At 38.5% G+C, this 27,804-nt stretch overlaps 2 protein-coding genes across 2 annotated transcripts; one reads left to right on the top strand and one right to left on the bottom strand.

Moving 5' to 3' along the window:
* Nucleotides 1–1,383: 1,383 nt before the first annotated feature.
* On the bottom strand, nucleotides 1,384–7,849 carry LOC108701428. The gene is made up of 5 exons (XM_018236091.2): nucleotides 7,691–7,849; nucleotides 4,928–5,481; nucleotides 3,807–3,885; nucleotides 2,657–2,746; nucleotides 1,384–2,498 (listed from the first exon to the last, which is right to left on the bottom strand). The coding sequence occupies exons 1-5, from the start codon at nucleotides 7,744–7,746 to the stop codon at nucleotides 1,943–1,945; spliced, it is 1,335 nt and encodes a 444-aa protein (XP_018091580.1). The 5' UTR covers nucleotides 7,747–7,849; the 3' UTR covers nucleotides 1,384–1,942.
* A 91-nt stretch (nucleotides 7,850–7,940) lies between these two features.
* nme9.L (NME/NM23 family member 9 L homeolog) lies at nucleotides 7,941–27,757 on the top strand (the record flags this gene model as incomplete). Its single annotated transcript, NM_001091578.1, is given in 17 exon segments — nucleotides 7,941–8,046; nucleotides 12,318–12,375; nucleotides 14,009–14,112; nucleotides 14,665–14,736; nucleotides 15,016–15,132; nucleotides 16,749–16,824; nucleotides 16,980–17,062; nucleotides 18,084–18,176; nucleotides 18,647–18,801; nucleotides 19,496–19,692; nucleotides 20,193–20,337; nucleotides 20,713–20,820; nucleotides 21,446–21,597; nucleotides 21,742–21,886; nucleotides 23,214–23,446; nucleotides 25,270–25,332; nucleotides 26,920–27,757. Coding segments are annotated over 17 exon segments (1,878 nt in total). The 3' UTR covers nucleotides 26,964–27,757.
* Nucleotides 27,758–27,804: the final 47 nt, after the last annotated feature.

Below are 27,804 nucleotides of genomic sequence, written 5' to 3'. Positions count from 1 at the left end.
AAATGCTAACCTGTACAAGTTTTAATCCTGCTTATACCTGACCTAAGACATGGGGCCACAGACATCCCTGCAATTACTGAAGATTACATATTTTAGAGCTTTATACCTGGTGAGCGCAAGAGACAAGCTCCTGCAATTTAAATTTCTGCACATAATTTAACTTACTCCATCACGCCTGAACAAAATCTCACCTCCTCACTCCAACAAATACCCTAGATGCCATCTGACTGAAGCAGACTTCATACACATGGTATGGTCCTGCCATAAGACCCAACAATTCTGGGGCTCCAGTTGTAGACACATTAGACATCCTTATGATACCCACATAGGGGGTAAAGTACTTTGAACTGGCAACTATTATAAATCTGCCATCTCTACTCTAGCAAAAATAAGCAGGTTACTTATCAAAGGTAACATTTTTGAGTTATGTGAGATTTTTAAGACCTTGAATGAACTAGCAACTAGAATGGTTTCTAATTTAAAAAAAAAAACTCAAATGTAAAAAAACTCAAAACAGTGAAGTCGGAGTTAAGAAACCCGAAAACTCGAATTGATCAAGTTTTCGGCAGCAAAAAACACGAATCACTCAAATTGATCGAGTTTTCAGGGGAAACCTTGAACATCATGAAAGCTATTAACATCTTCGAATGATTCAAGGGACCTCTGCCATGGACTACTATATGCCCTTGAAAGGATTTAGATTCAAGCTATTTCCAGAGGCTCTTTTTTACCCAAAAATACGCCCGAAAACAAACTTTTAGTGGAAAACACAACTCTACTCTTAATAAATCTGCTCCTAAATGTAACATTGTAGGGTTGTGATATTTAACTCTTTCACTATAGCCAACTCCAGGCTTCTTTCATGAAAAATATTAGGATTTTTAAAGTGTCATAGGTGCTTGCACACATTCTTCTGGCGGGGTTTCAGCAAATCTAAAAAAGGATCTGAATGGTATATGGTAGTAATACAAGATTTGCAAGGATGGGTGTAGGTGTGCCAACGTCTTTTCTCACGTTGTGCCATAACATAACATGGACACTAAACAAACACCAAGAATACATATGCAGATAAAGGGAACTGTACAGTTATTGCATGTTAACCTAGTAAAACCGAGAGACCAATAATTTGTATGTTCACTGCTTTACATATTGCTCTTCCAGGAGGTGCTATCATAGCACTGCCCTTAGCAATATGGGTGCCCAAGTTGTGGCAGCATATGACATGCTATTCGAGACAAGGTTGTATTACTGCAACAGAGAAATATCTATCCCTGAATGTCTTCTACCAAACTGTGGCAGTACTCCTTTAATACAATCTTAAATTTGCTCAGTGTAGTTAGTGAGGGTGAGTGGACTGTCAAATGTATGAAAAAGTCAATCATGTCTATAAAATGTCTTTATTATAATTTAAGGCCTGTGTATGTGTGAAAGAAGAGAAATAACAGAATAAAATTATATCTGTATCCACAAGGTAGAACTTTATCCCTATTTAAAAATACTATAAAAAAATTTTTTTAATGTACATTGAGTTTGGGGGAAAAAAAAATGACACATGGACATTTTTCTCCAAAATGTTTTCCTGTTACTGGGAGAGAAAGGCGAGTGGCAGCCACAAAGACAACAATTACTCAATTTATTAGCCAATTCTCGAACTTTGGAGACAGACACACACACACAGAGTAGCAAATCCATTTCTACAATGTAATGTAACAGAATACCTTACAACATTTATTTAGGTAACAATCTGTGCTACCCTGAATCAACAAATTATTTTACAGGCAGGTGGCAGACATATGCCAGCAGTGTTGTGATTAATACTTAAAACCAAGCAATCCATTTAAACCAACAGAAGCAGAGAATTCACTTATTGTGCACATAGGGATCAGAAACGGAACATGTTAACAGACTACTAACAATGTTGTTTATGGAGTCAGTGTGAAATTCAGTGCTCTTTAATGGCAGCACTTTTTAAGCATCCTGAATTTAACCGTGCAAGCATGTCTCTAAAGCTGCCTCCATGGACCCAGGAGAAGGGATCTAGGCTTCCTGTTGGGGGATTCTGGCACATTTCCATTTCTGAGTGATGTTTATCATTAGCCACAGGTTCAATAAGAAATGAGCTCTCAGAATCCTCAGAACTTACTCCCTCCATAAAGGACGTTGATGAAGAAAGGTTAGACCCAATTGAATTGTGTGACGTAGTTTGCCGTACAGAAGCGGTGTTGTCTGCAGCACTATGAAGGTTACAAGCAAGTTCACTTCTCATTTCTGCCTTGGACTTTGGCTCTTTAATATCCAAGTCTGCATCTTCATCTTGGCTTGAATCTATTACAAATACAAAAGGTTTTCTTTCAAAGTTCTGAGTAGCATTCATAGATTTTGCTGTTCTTTGAACTTTTGGTTTGGGCTTTAATATAGAAGAACCTCTTTTCCTCTGGCTTTTCCTTTGCCGTTGCTTGAAATAAGCCCGTCTGGCCTTCTTGCAAAGGCGAAGATTTCTAAATTATTGAAATAAACATTAAATATTTTATACAGGCATCAATATACACAGTATTTCAATATTCCAAGATATATATAAAAAAATTATATAAAAAAAAAGGTAGCATATTGGTACTGAAAAAATAAGCAAATGATAGCAGTGTTTCATTTTGCTTACCTTTGAAGGAAGGCATGTGCTCTGGTGCATTTATCAACAGGTACTATACTAACATTGCTTTCAAGAACCTTTAGAGTTATTCTTAAACTTCTGTCAAGAAAACAAAATTTTTATTAAGCTGCGGAGTGGTTTTTTTTTTTTTGTTACAGGGGTCAAAAGGAATAAATCAATAAAACATTATAACATATATCATGTATGATCACAGCAAAATAAGCAGAGACTGCATCTTCTTTAGGGTTTATGGAACTATAGCAGAATAACCGATATGTTTTATCTCTAACTTTGTTGATAGGCTGGGTGTGCATGGACCTCAGAGATTTGCTTTAACTCAAAAATGCTGAGAAACACTGTCCTAGAGTCTGTAGACATTAAAGGGGCAGCATAGCCTTTTGTTCAACTTTGGTTCAATGAATATGGCTTGTGAAGAACACACTTTTTCATCACGTAAACAGGGCAAATAGTGAAATTGAAGCTACTCCACGTTTAGCCCTTGTAAAGAAGATAATTACATTACCGTTGCACAGATAATCCCCCTGTATAATTGATATATGTTTGTGTGGGCAGGTAGTTTAATTACTTACCTGGCAAAGACCAAACATGGAGTAGCATCAGTTTCCATGTTTGCACTGTTAAATAATAAAAACCATAGATTTTTCCTGATTAGGTCTTGTGCTGATGCTGAACTTTTTGCCTGTTTTTCTATTCATGCACTCATGCTGCACAAGGCAGGATACTGAGCCTTTAAATATTTGTCATTTTTTATTCAGTCATTAGTTTAGCTAGTAGAGCAGAGTAAATAGGAAATGTGTTGAGCAAGTCCTAAGGTTGGACTTGACATTTATGTAGTGGTATTTCAAAACAGCAGGAAGGAAAGAGTCCCTAACTGGCCCTACATGCCCAAATGGTTAGGCAGTATGGTCAAAATCAAAGTGGCCAACCAAATCTGTGGATATATGGCCAGCTTAAGTTAAATGTGTAAGTCTTTGGTTGCAGCCAGAATTTGCCAGGGAATACGGACACAACAAACTCTGTGTCCCAATGTACATTAGGCTACTTATAACTCCATACTTCATCCTATCACTATACACTAATTTGACAATAAACCATTGAAAATGTGTTGCTCTAAAAATATTCTTTATTTAATTGTTACCGTCTCCTTCTTGGAATATTATCCACCGATGAAGTCCTGTTCACCATCATCCAAAAGTCACAGCACCAATGATTAGGATCTGAAATAAATGTAACATTTATTCAAAATATGTCAACAGTTTCAATACCTGAAAACACAACTGCCGTCTATATAAGTGTATGTAATACACCACATACTCAAAGGAAAGCTTTCTGATTTAAAACTGTGCATGCAACATGTCAGCAATTGCCTCCAGAAAGCAGTGCAAAGGGCATCCAATGGCCTAACATAGTAGCGGCCAGTCCTGCTGTGGTACTTTGATTTTTTAAACTGTATGCACAAATGGGATAGTATTGCAGAATGTGAATAGGGAGGATGGCAGAAATTTTTTTTTTTTTATACTCATTACATGTTCACTTTCTCTGCACATTCTTTATGTCTAGAAAGCATGAGTTTTGTTTTTTTTAACAAGGCATACTTAAAGGATATGTAAAAAATCAATTATTGCCATTATTTTTTTTTTAATTTCCAAGATATTAGATCTGCTAACAATGAACTTTGTACATGCTCCACCTGCCAGTCAGGAAAACACATTAATGGAGAAAAAAGTGTTGTGATTTTGCTCTGCTAAATATAAACTAGCATACTATGAGGAGCAACATCACAACTCTTATTTTCTCAAAATTAATGTTTTCTTTCCAGACTGTATGCAGCTGACCTATGAGCAGCCAATTGCACTGGTGTTACAAAATGCATATTAGCTGATTTGTCAGTTTCACATTTACTTTTTTTCAAGTATAGGAAAAAAATCTGTACTCCAATGCTTTAAGTTTAGCTGCTTAAGCAGAACAGGGACAGGACAGAACACCGGTAAGGTGGAGCTTCCACACTCTGCATCAAAGTGCCAAGCGGGGGTGAAGATTTTGTGGCACTGGTCAGTTGAGGGGTGCCTAAATTGGAACTCTCTGGTATTTTTTTTCTTTCTTTGATTTGTTTCAATGTTTCTGCTTAGTAAATCTAAGAAGGCACAAAGGGACGTGTAATGAAAGTGAAGGCCATTACTGGGACCCATATGTTATGTAAAAAGATGCATTTTTTTTGCCAAATACATTAAATAAGCCAAGCAAACAGTTCAGACCCACCAAAGATTTTTGGCTTTTTAACAGAGGCAGACTTGTTTCTGATGGCTGTTTTATAAAGTTTCTGACAGGCTTCACACAAAATCTGATTGTCCATGGACTCCTTAACCAATTCCAATACATTAGTAGAGCATTCATCTGTTCCAGACTGGAAAGAAAACGGATCTCCATCATTAAAAGATGATTGCAGACTGTCAGTATCCTCGTTGTATGAAGACTGGTGTGCAAATGACATGTTGCATTCCCGCTCTTCTGAATTTGCTTTAATAAGCTGGGGTTCAGTTCTTTGCTTTCGCTCATGCTTAGAAGTCTCAAAGACTGGGTTGCCAGAATGTTGCCTCAAAGGAGACCCAGCAGGTGTGTAATGATCATGTTTGCCAGTGATCAAAGTTGAGTTGTGCAAGTTCAGTGTGATTTTTTCTTCTGTTACTCTGCTAGAAGTCACACTGCTTCTTTGAAGAGTCAGACAACTTTCAGATCTAGAGAAAACTTTGTAGCTGCTACTTCTCTTCCAGAAGCTGTCGCTGAGGTCTTTATCTTGTACCAGTGACTGATAGCTATGATATGAAAAATAGAAAAATTAGACTGAGAAAATGGCAGGCTGTATGCCTTATGAGAAATCCAAACAATGATGCCTCGGTGCAGTCCACACTGTGGTTAGATAGAAATCATTTGAAGAGGTCGCACTCACAGGTCTTAAAGTGAAAATAAAAAATGTTTATTCAGCTGCAACAACAGCCTTTATCAAAGTCATAAAGGCTTTTGTTGCAGCTGAAACGTTCCTTTATAATAAACATTTTTTATTTTCACTTTAAAGGAGAAGGAAAGGCTTAGTGCACTTGGGGGTGCCAAATGTTAGGCACCCCCAAGTGATTGTATTTACTTACCTGAAACCCCAGGCCGGTGCTCCTATCTGCAGAAAACTGAACCGGCCCAGGGCTATAACAGCGAGCACCACAGAGTGATCCTCTTCATTCTTCAAATTTCCCAGGGGAGATACATTTGCAGTTGAACGAAACAGCCAACTTTTTAGTTAAAGTTCGGCTTTTCGTTCTACTGCACATGCACAGCCGCGCGAAGAAAGAGGAAGACGGAAGTAGATCGCTCCATGGTGCTCACTGGTATAACCCCAGGCCGGTGCAGTTTTCTGCTGATAGGAGCACTGACCCGGGGTTTCAGGTAAGTCAATACAATCACTTGGGGGTGCCCAACATTTGGCACCCTCAAGTGTATGAAGCCTTTCCTTCCCCTTTAAGACCTGTGAGAGCAACATCTTCACATAGACCTGCACTCCAATGTTCAGTGATTCAAGTTATTTTTTATTTTTATTGCATACATCTGTGTATCCAATGTTTCGGCCCACTTTAGCCTTTCTGCCTTTATCAATGATAGATAGATGCAGTGATTTAGTGTTTTGGGGAGGTGTTGAGTATAAATACACAGTCACTGCATTTATCTAACCTTGATAAAGGCCCTAAAGTGGGCCGAAACGTTTGATACACAGATGCATGCAATAAAAATAAATTGAATCACTGAACATTGGAGTGTGGGTCTATGTGAAGATTTATATATATAGAAAGAGAGAGAGAGAGAGAGAGATGTGTTTTTTGTTGTTTTGCTGGTCTATCCGTTATATAAATAAAGAAGAAATCCACGGCACACAGGCTGCTGCAAGCAAGGAACCCCTTGCACGTTTAATGTGGAAGTGAGCAACGTTTCGGGGTCACGCCCCTTTGTCGGTGTGACCCCGAAACGTTGCTCACTTCCGCATTAAACGTGCAAGGGGTTCCTTGCTTGCAGCAGCCTGTGTGCCGTGGATTTCTTCTTTATTGATTCAATTCTGAGGTGGCCGAACCTCTACCACCAAGCACCAGACTTCGCATCTTACATTGGTTGTGCGAGAGCCAGCTTTTGTTCTACTATCCGTTATATAAAACAACCTCTCCAGTAGCAAAAGTACACCACAAATAACATTCTCTGGGGCAGAGGAATCCTGTTTCTGTTCTCACTTTGTCAATGACATAGGCCAGGCATGTCCAAAGTGTGGCCCGGGGGCCAATTGTGGCCCTTTTTCAAATTTACACAGGCCCTCAGCCTCCATCATGAAATGAGTAATAATGAGGCCTGTGTGCTGAAGGTTGTTAGCAATAAACACGTACTGGCATGTAGTGACGCACTGCTCTCGTATAGTTCTTTAGGGCTGACGGTGTCAATAGACGTACTGAGGTGCCGTGCGTGCCAGTACGTGTTTATTGCGAACACCATCAGCACACAGGCAGCAGTATAGACCAAGTGGCAGATCATTTCACTAATGTGCCCAAATATTACTGCTACGGTTAGGCGATTCCTGTAATTTAATGATAATGGTTCAAAGAATGTCAGGCTGAATGGTCGGCCCCCACACATTTTCACCACAACAAATTTGGCCCTCGTTGCAAAAAGTTTGGGCACCCCTGACATAGGCAAATCACTTTACCTGTGTTTAGTCAGGAAAACCTGGTTTACAAGGAAGGGCTTTCTAAATGACAAAAGTTATTTATTTACTTGGCTCTTCTGTAAGGTAAAACTGGAGTTGGCAACCCTGTCGAAAAGAATGTACGAAATAACATAGCACAAGTTGTTGTACTACATAACAGCGATTCCAGCCCCCAGCAGGGTCTATCCCTTCTATTGTTAAGCCTCTAGGCACGGCACCTATTCCCCCTGGTTCTCCCTTTCTCTAGCTTGTTATCACCCCATGGCCCCCGCCTGCCTTCCCGCACTTACACCTCCTGGAACGTCCTTTCTATGTCACTCGTAACCCGCGACCTCCTGGAATCCATCTCCCGCCGCTTTCCTAAAAGCCCACAACGCAAATATCCGAATAATCACTACTGACATCTAATTGGTTGAACTTTTTTTCAAGCTGCGAATCAGAAACTCTCTCGATCGCTGATTGGCTGGAGTTTTTTTTCCTCTTCCGTTTGGGCTGCGTTCTATATCCTGCACGTCTGTCGCCTTGGTAACCGGTGCGTGAGCGTCCTGGTTGCTAGGAAGTGTGTGTTCTGCGAATAGCCGACCTGCTGAATGATAACGTTTGTTGGCTAGACATGGCTGGGAAGAAAAGAGAATCGTCATTGCAGGTAAGGGGACTGTTGCATTCATTTCAGTGCAGATCATATGTGTCACCAACTTTACCCTCACAAGATACAGTGGCTTATTATGGAACAGTGATAAGAAATGGCACTTAGTAGCAAGCTCGAGCTGTTCCTATGTTTAGAGGGTTCGCCACCTAAAACCTATTTTTTGCATAAAAAAATAAAATTTAATTCAAAACAACTTTTTTTTTAGCCTTGTTCTGTATTAATTGTTATCAAACACAGTATTGATCTGGCCGTTATTATTTTTAATTTTAGGCACTGATGGTTCTCACTCCTGAAACAGGGAGCTGATTTAGGCTACATTGTTTCAAGAGTCAGGACAGGAAAACCGCAAGGGACAGTCAAACACTGCTTTAAAGGGCAATCACATTTAAAACAATCTCTAATGTATATTGAGAAGTTTCCAGTGTAGAATTACATTTTATTTTATTATTCCAAAAATAGCTTTTGGGTGCAGAACCCCTTTGATATTGCCCCAGTCTGGACAACTGTAACCCCTGGAAATGACCTTGGTTTCAAATTGACCACAATTAGGGTTGTCCGGCCTTCCTATATATTTACATTTTTTCCCTATTAATAACATTGGGATCAACCATCATTTTTACCGGCCAGCCCGGTATAACACCGGCCAGGTGGCAACCCTAACCACAATATATCAGGCATAATATAGATACATCCAGGACCGAGCCAAGCCGGCCAGGCCCCCAGGCAACCCAGCCAGCCCATCGCCCCCTACGCAGCCAGCACGGAAATGAGCACGCACACACGCACGCTGACTGGCAAGATCACCCCCATCACCGTGCGCACGCACAGGCACGGAAACGAGCAACCAGCCGGACTTTTCAGACTGGACTGGGGTAGGCAGCAGTGAAAGGTACGTTCCTGGCGCCCCTAAAAGGGATACTGTCATGGGAAATTTTTTTTTTTTTAAAATGAATCAGTTAATAGTGCTGCTCCAGCAGAATTCTGTACTGAAATCCATTTCTCAAAAGAGCAAACAGATTTTTTTATATTCAATTTTGAAATTTGACATGGGGCTAGACATATTGTCAATTTCCCAGCAGCCCCAAGTCATGTGACTTGTGCTCTGATAAACTTCAATCACTCTTTACTGCTGTACTGCAAGTTGGAGTGATATCACCCCCCTCCCTTTTCCCCCCCAGCAGCCAAACAAAAGAACAATGGGAAGGTAACCAGATAACAGCTCCCTAACACAAGATAACAGCTGCCTGGTAGATCTAAGAACAACACTCAATAGTAAAAACCCATGTCCCACTGAGACACATTTAGTTACATTGAGAAGGAAAAACAGCAGCCTGCCAGAAAGCATTTCTCTCTTAAAGTGCAGACACAAGTCACATGACCAGGGGCAGCTGGGAAACTGACAAAATGTCTAGCCCCATGTCAGATTTCAAAATTGAATATAAAAAAATCTGTTTGCTCTTTTGAGAAATGGATTTCAGTCAGTGTCGGACTGGGGTGCATGGGGCCCACCAGGAAACCTCATCTGAAGGATCCACCCCACGGGTACAAAATAGTGAAAGCACATGACCAGGCAAAATGACCTGAGATGCACCTACTCACCAATATTATAACTAAATGCACTTGTTGGTTCAGGAATGAAATTTTATATTGTAGAGTGAATTATTTGCATATCATTTAGAAATAAAAATCTCTGAACTCATCTCTATATACTCACCCAATCGCTTACTACGCTCCTCTACTGACCTGCTGCTCAACTCTTCTCTGATTACCTCCTCACATGCTCGCATTCAAGACTTTGCAAGGGCTGCACCCCTCTGGAACTCTCTCCCACGGTCTGTCCGACTTTCTCCCAACCGTTCTGCTTTCAAGAAATCTCTGAAAACGCACTTCTTTCGAGAAGCCTACCCTCACTCTGCTTAACTACCAAACGCAACACCACATACAGTACCACATTTCTCACACACTTAATTCAATCTTGCCCACTCCCACACCTTGTGTATTACTCCCTTCCCTTTAGAGTGTAAGCTCTTTCTGCATAGGGCCTTCCTCACCCTTTGTACCGGTATTGATTGTGATGTATGTAACACCATATGTTCTATGTATATAATTCATGTGATTTAGTTGTATAATCACATTTACTTTACAGTGCTACGCAATATGTTGGCGCTATATAAATAGATGTTAATAATAATTATAATAAACCATAAAAATCATGACAGAATCACATTAAAATGAACTTTTAGTATGACCCAGACAGTGATATTCTAAGACAACTTGCAATTGATCTTCATTTTTTATTATTTGTAATTTTTTAATCACTAAGCATTTTGTTCAAAGCTCTAGTTTGGAATTTCAGCACTGCTGGATGCTAGGGTCTAAATTCCTTAGCAACCAGGGATTGGTGTGAGTCAGAAGGCAAATCATTACTATACAAAATAAAAAATGAAGACCAATTGAAATGTTGCTAAGACATTGTCCATTCTATAACATAATAAAAGTTAACTTAAAGCCTAAAAGAATGTACTATGCGCGTGCTGGGACAGAATTACGGCTGCTTCCTGCCTGCCTCCTGCCTGGCTGTAACGTATAATTTACGTCACGTGCAGGCACAGTCAATCACCAGCAGGAATGGATAGCAGCCTCGACTCGACCAACAGCTAACTATATGGGGCGGAAGAGAAGTGACTGACGCAGGGAGGCGTTGGGCCCATTGCCATTTACAGATCTCATTTACTGATTTTAGTGAGGCCCACGCTGCTCTGCTTTTGTGTTCAAGTTCACCTGAACACACGCGCACGGTATTTTATTAAGCTATCACAAGTCGCGTATTAACTAAAGCAAGGGCCTATGGGCCCATCAAGGCTGGGGCCCACCGGGTTTTTTCCCGGCACCCCGGCATGCCAGTCCGACCCTGATTTCAGTGCAGAATTCTGCTGGAGCAGCACTATTAACTGATGCGTTTTGAGAAAAAACATGTTTTCCGATGACAGGATCCCTGTAAGTTTTGCGCCCTAGGCACGTACCTACTCTCCCTACCCCTAGTTCCGGCCCTGGATACATCTACAATTTCTACTTGGTAGTGTCATTCTGCTTTTATAATCAAGTTCTTTATATTATCATGGTAGGAGGGTGTGGATCAGAATGCCCCGTTTTAAATTAAATGTGTGGTCATGCACCTGCCCTGCAGTAATGTGCCCCTGGAATTGATTTACAGATGACAGAAAGTATATCCCAGTTAAAATGAATGCTATATTGAAATATTATTATTTTAAAAGACATGTAAACTTTCAAAATAAGTTGAAGGGGTTGTTCACCTTTGAATTAACGTTTAGTATGACGTAGAGAATGATATTCTGACACAATAGGTTTTCATTTTTTATTATTCGTGGTTTTTGAGTTATTTAACTTTTTATTCAGCAGCACTCCAGTTTGCAGTTTCAGCAATCTGGTTGCTAGGGTCCAAATTCCCCCTGCAACCATGCATTGATTTGAATAAGGGAATAGAATATGAATAGGAGAGGCCTGAATAGAAAGATGAGTAATAAAAAGTAGCAATAACTATACATGTGTAGCCTTACAGAGCATTTGTTTTTAGATGGGGTCAGTGACCCCCATTTGAAAACTGAAAATAGTTAGGCAAATATTTAAAAAACGATAAAAAAATAAATAATGAAGACCAATTGAAAATTTGCTTAGAATTAACCATTCTATAACATATTAAAAGGTAACTTAAAGGTGAACCACCCCCTTAATGCAAAATTGCTCTAGCAAATTTTACTCTGCCAATAAAATGTAACTGAAACAACTTCTCCATCTACTGGTCAGTTATACTAAATGCCTGACATTCTGGAGAAACTTTTAGCAGAGGAAAAGGGAGCACTTTTTGTTGTTCTGCTTAGGCAAGAGCAGAAAAAGCATCTTTCCTTTGGTCTTTCTTAAGCAGAGCAGTATCAGAACAGTTCCATATTGTTTTTCTTAAGTATTTTTCCAGTTTGGCATGATTGAAAGAACTGGCCAGGAGATGATTGTTTCACCAGCAGCTTTTCTTTCAATTTCATTATATATCAACAGTATAAAAACTCTTGAAACCTAGAATAAAATAAAGTTGCACCATTGCTTAGAAACAAAATGTTATACTCATTTATTGTGAGGGTTTCCATTTCCTTTAAAACAGAAAAACCCTGTTGCAATACATACATTTAGTGGTTAGAGATTGCTATGGTATGCTATTACTATGGTACTTTTTGAAAAGGAGTACTCTTTTTCAGATTGCACTCAGCAATCAAGAACAATGGGAAGAGGCCCTATCAACCAAAGGACTTCAAGGTAAGATGAAAACTTTTTAAGCACTCTATGACTTAAAGGACATGTAACCCCCCTCACAAAAAAAATAATCAGTGAACAGAATCCTTGAAATATTTAGATACCTGCCTTTTAGTTATTAAAAGGTTAACAGTAAGGCTGCAGCATCCCTTAATCACTTAGAAATCCTGTTCCTCCTCTAACCCACTCTGCCCCCTTCCTCAGGAATTTACTTTGGCTGTTGACTAATGAGCATGCTCCATTCTTCTCAGCTCAGATTAATCACCCTCCAGTCTAACAGCCAATGAAGAGATAGCATTGCTGGTTCCCATAGAAACTCTAGCTGTTTGATCCTATTTTTTTCTTCTAACCACCTCTTCTGAGCTCAGCTTAACCATTACAGTGCTCAACCCCAGCAGAACTTTTTTTCTGTCGTGCCTGTGTAAACCTGCATTCTGCATTGCATGTACTTTACAGCATGTCCTGTTTGCAGATGTCAGTGTTACTGATGATGTGTCAGAGGGCAAATGGCTGTCGGGTGAAAGCTGCTATTTGTTTTAGGAAATCAGATGGCACTGGTAAATTCAAGGGGTTTATGCAGTACAAATGATGTGGCTTGGATGGGGAAGATATGCCCAACTTATATACATGGTAGTAAAATGTAGGCTTACATGTCCATACAAGGCAGATTAAAGCTGCCGATATCAGTCCTTTAGACCGATTTGGCAGCTTATTTGCCAGTGTATGGGAGCTTCCAATGGGTCACCCCAATCGATATATGGCCAAGATATCTATCTGCGATTGTTGATTTATCTGGTGATCGAGGACCGCATAAGCTAGTTGATGCAGTCCTCATCCCATTGGTGCTCATTCTTTTCATTGCAATCCGATAGTTTGGTCCTAGGGCTGAAGGTTTGGATGAACCTGATCAAATTGGAAGGCCTAAGAGAGCTTCGTGCAGTGAGTAAACTGGAAAGACAACATTCTTTATATTTCTCTTGGTTTATAGTAGACTACAGTAAGGGGCCTATTTATCGTGCTGTATAAAAAGTGGAGTGAAGCGTTAACAATGATGTTGCTCATAGCAACATCATCAGATCTTTGCTTTTATTTTCTAACTGTTGAAAATGAATTGCCGATTGGTTTCTCTTAGCAATATTATAAGTAATGCTTCACTCCACTTTTTACACAGCATGACAAATAGGCTCCAAATATATACATATTTAATGACTACATTTAAAATTTTGTCACCACATTTGTAATACAACATTTAAAGAATCCATTAGAACTAAAAAAAGGTTGACATTGAACAGTTTGAAGGGTTTGAAACATCATGAAAGTTGAAGAAGAGGTAGCTTGTTTGAGGTCATCAAACTAATACAAATTGTTCACCGATACCCGTTTGAGGGCCCCATACATGGGCAGATAAGTCTGAAGGGACAGCTTAAATCTGCCCACCTTTAGTTAGGGCCAGAAAGAGCTGAAAGCTAAATTGACCAATGACCTTAAGTGTACAAGTCTCCTAGCAAATCATTGCATGAGGTTTTAAAAACTAGAAACGGTTTTGCAATTGTAATCTTTACTAGTATATATGTATGATGGATCTCCACATTAAAATAAAGGAAATTGATATATTCATGCTTGTTTCTATCTTCAGTGGTGGATGTCTACCAGGCCTGGTGTGGTCCGTGCAAACCAACAGTCAGCTTATTTAGAAAAATCAAAAATGAACTGGGGGATGACCTTCTTCACTTTGCTGTGGTGAGAAAATAAAGATAAAGCTTCATAGAGATTACACTGTTAAAAGTTGCCATATCTTCCACAGAGGGAAATAAGTGATTACCTGATTAAGATAAAGTTAAATTGCCTGGCAGCCTGTACAACAATTTGTAAGACCTAAATAGTGGAAAGCCACTAAAGCCCAAAGGGAGCTTTACATCAGGGATTTTTTTAGTTCAAGACCCCCTTCCGGTTCTAACTTTTGTTTAGGGCTCCCCAAAGTTTATAAACAGATTAGAGATATATGAAAACATTGAAGTATCAGTCATTCAGCCATAGAATATGCAAGATTGCAAAAAAGGTTAATTCCACATCTCACTCTGAAAGTGCTTCAAGTTGGGCTCCCAGGTGTTTCAGGAGCAAAGTAGGATTATTTTGAAATCCTCCAACTTTTGATCAGGATCGCACATTGAATATACCAAATTTTTCCAGTTAGGTCAAGCAATTTGCTGATGATAGAAAAGGTTTCATTATTTTCCAATATATGTTCTTTCAGTGAACCAGACTCACTTTTTATTATGTTTCAAACCCCAGGCAGAATCGGACACCATTGATTCACTTGTGAAGTACAGAGGGAAGTGTGAGCCCACCTTCCTTTTTCTTGCGGTGAGTGACTTGTCAATGTAGTGCAAAATTGCACATTTAGCTCTATACCGTAGAACACTATGTTAATACAACATACAGGGGACAAAACAATAATAAAATAAAAATAAATACTGAAAAATATATACAAGATACACTTTATTTAAAAAAACTCAAAAAAAGTTAAAATAAACGTAATAAACACTGTAGGCGTTTGGGAATGAACTATTATTCTTGCTTGGGCATGGCCTCTGGCCTTCTGTCTGGTAGATTGCTTTTTCTAACTCTAGTCCAATTTGACAGGGAGGGGAGCTGGTGGCAGTGGTGAGAGGAGCCAATGGACCTTTACTGCAGAAGACCATAATCGAGCAACTGGCAGCAGAAAAGAAAGTTTTGAACCAAGGCTCAGAGCGCCATGTGGTAATGAGCCATTTTATCTTTAACCATCTCTTACAGACACAATTCTGGTGATTAGAATTTTATGTTTGTGCATGTATGTATCTACAAAATATAACAGTAGCTGGAAGATATGCAGGGGATATTTTTATGTGCAGATGGCACAATCCTTGGTAAACCTAAGTTCCACCTGGAAGTTACTTTTTTTCTGGTAGTTGTAGCTCTGCAAGAGGCATTGGGGAGGCAATTTCTTTCACATCATTTTTTACTATTTCCTAGAGTGGTATATTATCTTCTTCTGTGCTTGTTGAGGTACATCAAGTTTCTGTCCAAGGCCTTCCTTGACCAATTCATCAATTCAATATGGTTTACAATACCAGCTCTACATAATAAATAAATGTATCTCTCCTAATGTCAGGTCTCTTGAAGGAGAAATAAACCCTAAAAATTAATAGGGGTCAAAATGCCATATTGTATATAATGCACTTATTACACCAGCCTAAAGTTTCAGCTTGTCAATAGCAGCAATAATCCAGGACTTCTAACTTGTCACAGGGGTCACCATCTTGGAAAGTGCCCAGGACACTCACATGCTCAGTGGGCTCTGAGCAGCTGTTGAGAAGCTAAAGTTAGGGGTTGTCGCAAATGGTCAAGCAGAAAATTAGGTTGGTCTGTAATATAAGCTGATGCTAAAGGGCTGATTATTAAATTCTGATGCTAGTTGCACTGGTTTCTGAGCTGTCCTGTAGTAATTATCTGTATTAATTACTAATCAGCCTTATATTGTGACATATATATTCTATGCGTACTGTATATTTTGAGTTGGCCCCTAAACTCAGTAACAGTGAACATAGCAGTGAATCAGCAGAGAAAAAGTTGGGGAGCTACTGGGACATCTTCAGAGAGACAAATTTTCACTGTCTCTAAAGGGCTGTGATTGCCTTGGGTAGGTAAAGAAGCCAAAAACATAATGTACAACACTTCTAGGCTACTTCTTTCGTTAGGCTTTCATTTTGATTGTCAAACATTTCTACTCAGTGGTACATTAAATTTAATTTGTGTAAACCAGACATGTTGTGTTGATAAATGTAAAGTTATGCATACAACATATAAAATAGGCAGCCAGGAGCAGATTTTTGCTTTTTGGAGTTCTGGAGAGCAGAAGCCACAAAGCTTTAGAAAAGTGCAGAGAGCAGACAAAGAAGGAGCAGATGGGTTCTGGCATAGCTAGAAGCAGAAGTGAAGGAGCTTTGTATGAGTGGAAAGGACACAGAACAACTGGTATATTTGGGAGGAAGGAAGCAGGAACAAAGTTGTATTACAGAAGTAACAGATATCTATGGAGGAGATGCACTTGGGACCTATGGGAAGTAATAGGAAAAAGACCAAACTTATTTTGTATGAAACCAAAAAAAGAACATTTGATAAAGAAAGGATTAAAAGGGAGAAAATGGATGTGTGAAGGCAAGAAAGGGTTACTGAGAGCCACATTGGAAGAAAAAACATTTTGTTGGAAGGAATATTGAAGGTATGGTGCATAGATGCAAATGCACACATTTCTGTCCCTAAAAACGTAGACCCAATAACTTTTTGACATTATCATGTATGGCTTGTGTTTTAACTGAATTCTATTTATATAGATTAAAGATGAGGTTCTTCTGGAGGAAGAAGATGAAATTGTCCCTGTCCAAGCACAGACTGAGGATGAAGAACTCGGTGAGTGTTTTTGAAGCCAAAAATATTTGTAATTTGTACCTGGTTCTTTTAATTAACATCCATGATTAACAACTGCATTTTTCATAAACAAGTGAAATATAAGAATCTAGCTAATGTTCTTTTGTGCATCCTTTATGTTTCTTTTACAATAACAGTCCCATCCGGCAAATCTTACACTGTGGCAATTATTAAACCAGATGCAGTTGCACATGGCAAAACAGATGAAATTATAATGAAGGTACGTACCTTTTAAAATCAAGTTAAATTAAATATAGAAATTGCTCTCAATGATTATCATCTTCTAGACTTTTTACAGACAAGAATGAGGACAAAAAATGGGAAAACATTATCCAATTGTAATAAAGCAAAGCTGGGTTTGGTAACAATGGGGTGTATACGGCAATGTGGTTAAATAAGATAAGATATATTTCCGTTTATTGATAAAAGGTGTGTTGTTTTAATGTTGCTCACCTGATTAAAACACCTGGCTTATTTGCTAAAAAATATAAAAAATATTGGACTACAATGTTTTTCTTCCTACTATTTGCTGCCACCTCTATTAGGGACGGGTCAACCACATGCACGGCCCTTGTTAGCTCACTATCTCAGAGTGCATGCAGGCATAGGGAGTATCTGTAACTCTGCTCTTACTGCCTTCTCCAGGCAGTCATTAAATACGGGACTCGCTTATACTCCAAAGTACTACAATCTGCACTTTGTGCAGGATGTGCTACAAAAGGTGTATTTCATTATGGATGGGTGCAAGGTGCAGGGTGTGCTAACAGCTGCAATTCTGAGCTCATTAGCACACCAATGCCTGCACCTGCCATTTCATAAATTAACTTTCAACTCTGCAGTTTCTAGTCAAAAAAGTTGGTGGTTGGTTGTTGCATTTCAGAGGATTTATGTGGCACAAAATTCATACCACGTTTGTCCATTTGATAAAGTGGCTCTGGATTTTAACAAAAATGAAAATATGAGGAAGACGCAGGCACATTTATCTCTTATATACAAGTCAACAGAGCACTAATATATATATATGTCTAAAAAGCTAATAATTTATGTAAGGATACTGTACAGAGTTCAAACCTGCTTTACTAATCCTCACACTGCAGCCAAAGGTATTCAATATCCTAAGTCCCCCAATACAGCAAATTACTTTAAATGTATTTGCCATACCATTATTCAATAACTGATAGGTCATGTTGTTCATCATATTCATTACCAGAGTGCTTACCAAATACTTTATATCTTTTTAGATACAAGAATCAGGGTTTGAGATTTTGGCTAATGAAGAACGTACAATGACAGAATCTGAAGCAAGAGAGTTTTACCAGCACAGAGCAGGAGAGGTGAGTACAAATGCACGAGGGAACAAGGAGTAGTGTAATGCTATTTTAATATAATACAACAAATATCAGTGAGTATACTATACCATTTCTTCCTGCCAGACAGTAAACAAATTACAAAATTCAGGAGAGTACAATAGTAAAATTAAGAAATGTGATGTGATAAAATGAAAAAACCTTAAACCAGATTATATATCATCATATAGCTTTAATTCATAATACCTTCATTTTATGTTTTAATAGTACCTGTACTTTTTCATCTAGTAGTGATAATGGAATGCAGCTTGTAATAAAGATTCTACAGAAAGATTTATTAAAACAACTTTATAATGACTCTGTGAAAATGTATATAGTTCCTACAGCACACAAGAGAAATATAAAAACATACACATATGTATTTATATATTTATTTATATATCATATAAATAGATATAGACAATTTTCCTGTATTCCACTGCATATTTTCTTTATAGGAAAAATTCCAGGAGCTTATACAGTTCATGTCTAGTGGCCCATGTCACATCTTAATTATATCTAAGTCGGATGAAGATGAGGATGTGATTCCAGCTTGGAGAGAATTTATAGGGCCAACAGATGTCGAAATTGCCAAAAAAGAAAAACCAGAAAGGTAGGGTCAAAAAACATGGTCAGGCTAGTAAAGGTCAGCTGACATAATTACCTTGTGTGCCTTAAAAATATTTTTTCTTCCAAATCTCAGTGCTAAGCCTTCTGTGGTTTATATGAAGCTCTGGTTTGGCTTTCCTTATTCAAAGGGGACTTATATTTAATCATGTAGCACCACTAATGTATGTAGTGCAAGTGGAAAAGTTGTTTTGAATAGAGTTATTATGGAATAAACAGTGAGAATAAATGAATACAAAGATGCTAGTAGTTTTAATACACCATTTGAATTAGCTCCTTTCAGAAAGGGGAGACAGAATGTATAGTTGTATTTTAAAGACATTATATTTTGTTTTCCAAGTTTAATTCTGTGTAAAGTAAGGCCATCCAAGAATTTGCTATGACCTTATTCATATTATTATAATAATGATTTATCAAGACTGATCTTTGCTAGCCCACAGGTCCGAACTGGGATTCAAACTAGGCCCTGGCATTTCAAGTTCACAGAGGCCCATGGGCATCTTTACAGTAGCTCCATTGGCATTTGCCAGAATCCACAGATTGCCAGTTCGGGCCTCCTGGCCCATATCCAATAACCAATAAATTTGGAGAAATAAATTATTTTTGTGTAGTAAATATTTAGCAGAAATTGGTTGATGCTGCAACTGCCTGCACTAACAGCGGGGTTCTGTCTCCTGCAGTCTGCGAGCTCAGTATGGCACAGAAGTTTTGTATAATGCTGTACACGGGAGCAATGACCGAGAACAAGCTAGCCGGGAGCTGGCATTTTTCTTCCCCAATTTCAAGATTTCCAATGAATCACCGAAGGAATTGACTTCAGTAAAACCAGAAAGAACATTAGCACTGATCAGACCAGAAATCCTGAAGGAAAGGAAAGGTAAAAAAAAAAGTCTAGTTTAAAACTTCTATCCTGGGCACTGGAGAAAGGTACATGCAAGGGGTGATTTCTAGTTGAAAGAGGGGCTTTAGAGATGCTAATGACCATGAAAGGACAAGAAAATTCAGTAGTGACAAGGGAAAATCACTATTTGTGTGTATGTGTAATAGTGATAAAAGAAGGTGAGGCAAGGGCGGAGATGGAGCTAGCGAAATGCAGCAATGGGGATGGTGCAATAAAGGGGGGAGCGATTTGGAAAGAGCCTATGTGGACAATATGGCAGTGGTGGGGTTGTTACGTGATGTGTGAGCAGGGCAAATGCCTTAGTCAGTAATACTGCTTGGCCCGGCTGTGGGCAAAATGATTAATGGCTAAGGTAGATGAATGACTTTCACAGGTTAGATTTACCTGCAAGCCATACCTTCCTTGGTTGTTACATGTATTACATGTCAAATTCTTGGACTGACTGTATATGTACCTATCCCCCTGAATCCTTCCAGATGAGATTTTGCAAAGTATTAAAGATGCTGGCTTCAGTATAGCAATGCAGAAAGAGGTAATGCTGACTGAGCATCAAGTTCAGGAGTTCTACAAAGAACATATTAATGAGGACTATTATCCAGCTCTTCTTAAGCAGATGACCAGGTAAGAGACTTTGCAGCTGATTTACTAAAGTGTTTTGCACACAATGCACCTTGTTCCCCTTTAGATTTTTTGTACATCTTGTACGGGGAGCAAATATTTGCAAATAGTTTGCACGCACACTAATTTGGATTTTCGATTTTTTTATTGTCAAAACTGTCAAATGCGACACGATGTTTCTGCAGTGATGTTTCTGCAAAGTTTTGTGCAGTTGGACAAGGAGAAAATTCACATTTAAATAAATGTCTCCTTTGTTTTCAGTTAAATGTGCCCTTTTACATACAATCTCATCTTCAGCTATTAAACTCATTTATACTTTCTTTCAAAAATGCTAAGGAAATGACAACTAAATATTTTCACGTAATTTCATTTGATTAGTGGTCCTGTATTAGCCCTGGCACTGGTGAAAGACAATGCAGTGGGTCACTGGAGGAATATGCTGGGCCCTGCCTCATTAAGCCAAGCTTTGAGTGAAGCACCAGACAGGTTTGTTAAAATGTTTAAACATATTAATTTTTGTGCAGTTCTTTTGGGGAACAAAGCAAATTTTCAGCTATCCCAGGTATAAGATAATTAAATTCTGTACTTTATTTACTTTATTAAATTAATAAGGCAACATTAACCACAAAGAAAAGTTTTGCTTAGAAGGACAGTAACACTAATTAAAAAAGTGAAATAAAATTTAAATAAGTAAAATAATATCAAATGGCATAAATGTAATTTCTATTCAGTACATGGAAAAGGTTTATTGAGTTGTTCTTATTTATGAGGAAATAAACAGTTGCTTTCATTAAAGATTACCTTCATCAAAAGTCACTTATTGCACTTGCACATAGTTGTGCTTGGTGGCACTTGCCTGCCTTATGGATTGCGTGCAGTGTACCTAATGATACAATATTGATTCATCCTCCAACAATATTCACTCCATTCCTCCCAAGGAGGTAAGATCAAGTAAAAACTGAAATGGGCATGACACTTTTTAGACGTTATCGTTTTTTAAAAATTTAAATAATTACAAAAAATAATGTGCTAATAATTGAATATTCTATGACAGCTAATAGCAAAAATATTTGGATTGTATCAAATTTGTCTCTGTTTCATAACTTCTCAGTTTGCGAGCTCAGTTTGCTCCCAGTGACAGTGAGACTAACCAGCTACATGGCAGCTCAACAACAGAAGAGGCCAAGAAGGAGATCAACTTCTTCTTCCCAGTAGAGCACACTCTAGCAACAATCAAACCAGATGCATTAGAGGAACACAGAGGTAAGAGAAGAAACTGTATTAAATTTCCTGAAGAAAAGTACTAGTTGCGTTATTTTACCGTGTATTTAATGTCACTGACACACCTAGCAAATTATGGATGCATTACAAGCTCAACTAGAAATCCTCTTTCCTTCTTTCCAATAGATGAAATCTTAGAGCAGATTCAAGGGGCTGGATTTACCATCTCTCAGATTAAGGAGGCAAACTTGAACAGAGAGATGGCTGAAGAATTTTACAAAGAACACAAGGGGAAACCATTCTTTGAACAGCTTGTTAATTATATGTGCAGGTGAGAAATCTTTCTTACCAGAAAATTCTATTTTCTTACTTTTTATATCCCTCTTCAAGCACACTCAATGCTAACTGTCTACAAGTCATTAACTTGTATGATATGCGTAATGAGGCAAACAATACCGTTGGGGATCTTTGATACCCCACTGGTTGTTGCACAACACCCAGCACCCCGTTAGATCCCTTACTGAAATGTCTGCTTAACACAGGCCATCTTTGCACTGATGATGTTATTGTGTGTAAATGTGATACCACCAAAGTTGAGGATGGTCCTTTCTCTGTAAGACTGTAACATAGTAACATAGTAAGTTCATCCAGTTAAACCTTTTAACCTGCTGAACTGCCAGCTGATCCAGAGGAAGGCAAAAAACCCATCTGCAGCCTCTCCAATTTGCCTCTGAGGGGGAAGAAATTTCCTTTCCACATCTTCACAGCTCTCACTATAGAAAAAAAACCCTTCCGAATATTTAGGTGGAACCTCTTTTCTTCTAATCAGAATGGGTGACCTTGTGTCAGCTGGAAGGAACTACTGGTAAATAAAGCATTAGAGAGATTATTATACAGTATGATCCCCTTATATATTTATACATAAATAACATTGGCATTGGCCAGTTTATAAACTCTAGCAAAGCGTTGTGTAATTCTGACACAGGTTTTTGTGGATACCTGAAAGTTGTAGTGGTCTGTGCCACATACAATTCATAAAACATATCACTCAAAGCAAGTATTGTGTTTGGTGTATCAAAGGGGGTACATGGGTAAAATGCCTGTACCTTTGCTATTAAACTACAGAGGCACTCACATTCCTTTAGTTAACAGCTGCTTAAATGAGTTATTTATTCAGAGGGTGTAGGTCCTACTTAAAAATGACTAAGTGAAATTATGTACCTATAACTGTGTAGTAACAGCACTCACTTCTTGCTGGTGGGGTTCCAAACTTTCTTACTCACCTTAAAATATATATAGTACACTTAGGGGTCGATTTATAAATATGTGAGATTAGAGCTCACCAGAGAAAAAAATCATCCACTTCCTATTCATTCCTATGGGGTTTTTAGAGGCTTATTTGTCAAATGGTGAACTCTAACTTTCACTTATTGATAAATGCACTTCTAAAAATGCCATAGGAATAATTAGAAAGTGGGTGAATTCTTCTGTGGTAAACTCTAATCTCACATTTTGATAAATCTGCCCTTACTGTAAAACAAACATACAGTCTCAGTTGGGCATTGAAACTAAACCCTGCAATGCCTGCCTCCTTCTAGTTACATATAATGACAACATACGGGATGGGGAATTCTCTCAGTGTTTCTGTTGTCTTTCAGGGGTCCATGTTTAATGATGATCCTCAGCAAGGAGAATGCAGTGCATGAGTGGCGGTCACTTATGGGTCCCACAGATCCAGCCGAGGCTCAGAAAGTTTTGCCTGATTCTCTGAGAGGCAAATTTGCAAAGAGTATTCTGCAGAATGCAGTCCATGGCTCCTCCAACAGTGACCATGCAATGGAAAAGATAAAGTTCATTTTTGGAGACATTGACCTGGATCGGATTGTTCATGGTAAAGACTGAGGATACAAAACTATTACCTGCAGAGGAGAATAATGTTATTGTCCATTTCAGCATTCTAGTATTATAGTTTAGTGTTTTTGTTGCAAGCACAGGTCTAACTAAGAAAAAAGCACAGACAGTCCCCTGCACTCAAGTAAAATGCACATGAAAGTCATTATTCTGACACATCAAATATGTCAGAGGTTATTAACAACCCCATGGGGTGCAAGTTCAAGAACACTACAGGGCAAGACCGTGCCTATTTGCCATCATTTGCTCTCCATGGTTATTGCTCTCTGCACAGAGCACTGGATCAATAATGCAGTTCAATGTACAGAGAGCAGCTTCAGGAGATGCAGTTCTGCCCTGCTCTTAATTCCTGACTTAGGACACACAGTACAGATAGGACCGTTCTGCACTTTGCAGACTGCAATGTGTTCTTGTGTATTTTAAAGCATTTCACAATAACCACATCATTTCTTTTAGGGCAAAATTCTGTAACAAATTTCCCCACTAAAATTGTATGGGGAAAAATACTCAGGCGACATTTTTAAAGGAGAGCCGTCACCCCAAAAAAAACTATTCAAAATCCTATTTGATCACAATAGTCAAGCAAAATGAACTTTAATTACACTATATAAATTATTTGAATCTTACTTCAGTCTGGGATTTCAAAATTATAGCAAGCAGGCAGCAGCCATTTTGTGCACACTGTTATTAAGACAAGCCTTGTATCATCTCAGAATCTTGTTTGTGCACCAGAATGGGGGACCTGATGTCCATCCCCATGCCCTGGCTACACAATTAAATGGTAAAGAGAACGGGGAATGTATTGAGAGCAGTGACATTTAGGAAGTGCTGAATGGAAAGTGAAAGTAATTGTCTGCCCCGCCTCTATGCCCAGGGCAATAACGAAAGGCAGGGCAGACAATATTTGATTGACTGCTGAGATTTTTAAATGAGCTTCTAATAGCTATAAATGCTTTAATAAAAAATAGAAATTGGATTTCATGTTTAATTTGAAATATAATAATATTATACAGATTTTTGTGTCTGGATGACAGGTCCACTTTAAGTAAATACCATAAAAATTTTGCCTCAGTAACTAACGTGAACTTTGAGTTATGCAAGGAGAAAATTTGTTATATACCAGTTGCTCACATGGACCGAGGAATTTTCCTGTCTTTGTCCTGTTTAGTGCAAGACATAAAAAACAATTATTTCTTAATTGGACCAAAAGAAAAAAATGGACGTTGCAAGCCCTTTGAAGGGTAATATGGAATTTGATCTCCAACGGGAGAGAGGTTACATTTCAGTAAATAGTCAGCCAAGTATGTTCAGTGGGCTTTTTATTCACCTAAGAGCTGCTTCTACAAAATACCTGTTTCCACCTTTAATCTGTGTGTCCATCTGAAGCTATAATATTGTTCACATTGAATGGGCAGAGCTTCTCTACCCCTGTATGTGGTTACAGCACTAAATTGCACCCCCAAATTTCAATTATTATGAGCATTTGGTATGGCATGCAGGTAGAAAGTACAGGGTGCATGGATGCAACAGCCCTGGAATGAACCCCTGCCTTGAGAAGGTGGTACTTCCATGGTTCACTTAGCAAATTGCATAATTGACAGTTTGTGCTAAGAGTGACAAATTTAATATGTTTTTATACTTTTTTTTTCTGGTGTTAGAGACACTTTAAATAAGCTTGCGTTGTTCATGTGTTAGATATTGACCACCGCGTTAACCTGTTTTATTCAAACTGTTGTCTAGTTACCAGGTTAAAGAAATCGAAAACTATCCATTGTGAAAAATTTGTTTGTGTTTTCCCCCCAGAATCATTTGGTGAAACACCAGAGACCAGTGCAAGCGATATCAGTAGGAATGCAGCTGCACAAGGTGAAAAGATGTGAAGACTAATTAAAAGCCTGTTCAGTCCTACATTGTGTATATTTCTATTTTATCAATGGGGTCGAAGTTTCTATTAGTGCCGTTTAGCTTACAAAGGTGGACATCCCTTTTAAAGGAGAACTAAAGCCTGACTAAAGAAGTAGGCTAGAAATGTTGTACATTATGTTTTGGGCTTCTGTACCAACCCAAGGCAACCACAGCCCTTTAGCAGGGAAGATTTGTGTCTCTTAAGATGTCCCAGTAGCTCCCCATCTTCATTTCTGCTAATTCACTGCACAATAACTAGCCTTGTAGCATCAACTTACATTACAGACCAACCTCATTTTCTACTTGATAATTTGTGGCGACCCTTAAGCTTAGCTTCTCAACAGCTGCTCAGAGCCCATTGAGCATGTGAGTGTCAGAGACACTTTCCAAGATGGTGACCCCCAGTGTCAAGTTTGAAGTCCTGGATCATTGCTGCAATTGACAAGCTGACACTTTAGGCTGGTGCAATAAGTTCAGTATATAAAACATGGCATTTCTAGCCCTATTTATTTTTAGGTTTATTTCTCCTTGTATGTTAAAACTGCACTGGCCTGGAGTACATCTGTAAGAGGTGACGTTTTTAGCAAACACCGGCCCAGGATATAAGGTGAATGATTATAATCACAATTGGCATCCCCCCCCAGTGATTATAATTTTACTTTTCCTTTTATGGGTTGAGTAGGCAGTTATGTATAAGGTACAAATGTAACTTGAAACTGTCATTGAATGCAATTTACTCCACATAAGCTCTGAAATTTATATAGAGAAATAGAATAAAAGTCCTGAAGTTGCAACAGGTCTTGTAACCAGTAGCAGCCAGTCACCAATGTTTGCTTTTAAACAGGTGACCAGTAAATGCAACCTACTGATTTACTGCTATTAGTTTTTAGACCTGGTGGAAACTTATTACTGTCAATTACATAAGTACTTGGGGTAAGTACAGTGCTGCTCTTAATTTGGTGCAAGGTGCCTATACCATTAAGCCTGCATGGGCCCTAAGAGGCACAATTATTACTTTCCTTAGTGAACCAATGGCAGAGGTAAATTATCCTTAGTAAGTTTCTTTTTGGGGGGGGGGGGAATTTCCGATTTTATGTCAACATTTTCTGCTACAAACTCCGATCAAATCCGCTCAGGTTTTTTACACTTATTTATTATTACATTTTCCTGAAAATTTGCTTTGCCCAAAAACTTTGGGGTATTGCACGAACCCCAGCGCACATCAGAAAATCATTGGGACTTCTTCCATTGACTTATATGCAACCTTGACAGGTATGAGATGCTGGATTTTCAGAATCTGACTTTTCCATCCTCGGGGTTTAATAAATTCCGAAAAATTTGTTATTTTTTAAAAGTCTGATTTTATTTAAAAAAACACAAATTTTTCAGGATTTTTGCATTCGGAGTTTAACAAATAACCCCTAAATGTAAGGTGCAAAAGTGTTGAGAAGACCATTCTGGCCCATTTTACATGTTAAATGGAAGGGTATATGTCCCATATAAAGAATCCATAATGGCACTTCATTCTTTTTGTGTGTTTATCTGCAGGAGATTACCCTGAACAAGATGAGAGTAAAGAGATGGAAGAGTGAGCAATTTCCCTCCAAATAAATTCCTGCGTTATCATTCTTAGCAGTCAACCGATATATTACATGGATGTGTAAATAGATTTAGGATTTTCGCCATTAATGTAACAACAAACTGTAAATGAAAAGTCTATGATTGTATGTCTTGTCTAGAATGGTTTGTTCCAGAAAGGAATAACCTAGATAAAGCACAGAAAGTTGTTGTCTTCAGACAGAGAGTATTGGGATTCTGAATATGCAATCAAATATATTCTCCATTACTTGCAACTGAGCACTTGCAAGCCCCATATTTAGCTCTGGCCTGTATTCTTCAATGCAGACAGAGCTGCAACAAACCAGCGTTGCAAGGGAAAAATAACAGTATTCACAAGAGTCTCTGCAAATACAATGGAACTTCAATTTTGCATTCCCCTAATTTTACACAGGTTTGTTTTGTGGTCCTACCAATTTATAACGCATTATGCATGTCACTGATTTTACATTTTCCTGGATTTTTTCTGGTCCCCTGAAAAAAAAGAAAATGGGAGTTGTACAGTACTGGATAACATGAAGGCTTCCATAGGATACTGGACAGCATTACACTGGTTAAACATCACTGTAGAATCCCATCTGGAATGAACCTCAGGATTGAGTGGATATCTCATTTATTACAAAACACATGGCATATAGCCTTGTACACTGATCAACTTTTCTCTTGAAGGTGAAATATTTCTGTATATTATACAGTATTTCCATTTTCTTGATTTTAGCCCGACTGTACATTCATATGTATAATAACTGAAATAAAGAGTCAAGGCTGAGAGTGCCATGAGTTGTCACTTTTTTTTGTAACATAATGCATTGCAAT

The sequence above is a fragment of the Xenopus laevis genome, chromosome 9_10L (assembly GCF_017654675.1).
Source record: "Xenopus laevis strain J_2021 chromosome 9_10L, Xenopus_laevis_v10.1, whole genome shotgun sequence".
Lineage (NCBI taxonomy): Eukaryota > Metazoa > Chordata > Amphibia > Anura > Pipidae > Xenopus > Xenopus laevis.
Note: the sequence above shows the minus strand (reverse complement) of the source record. Positions and strands in the feature narration are given on the sequence as shown.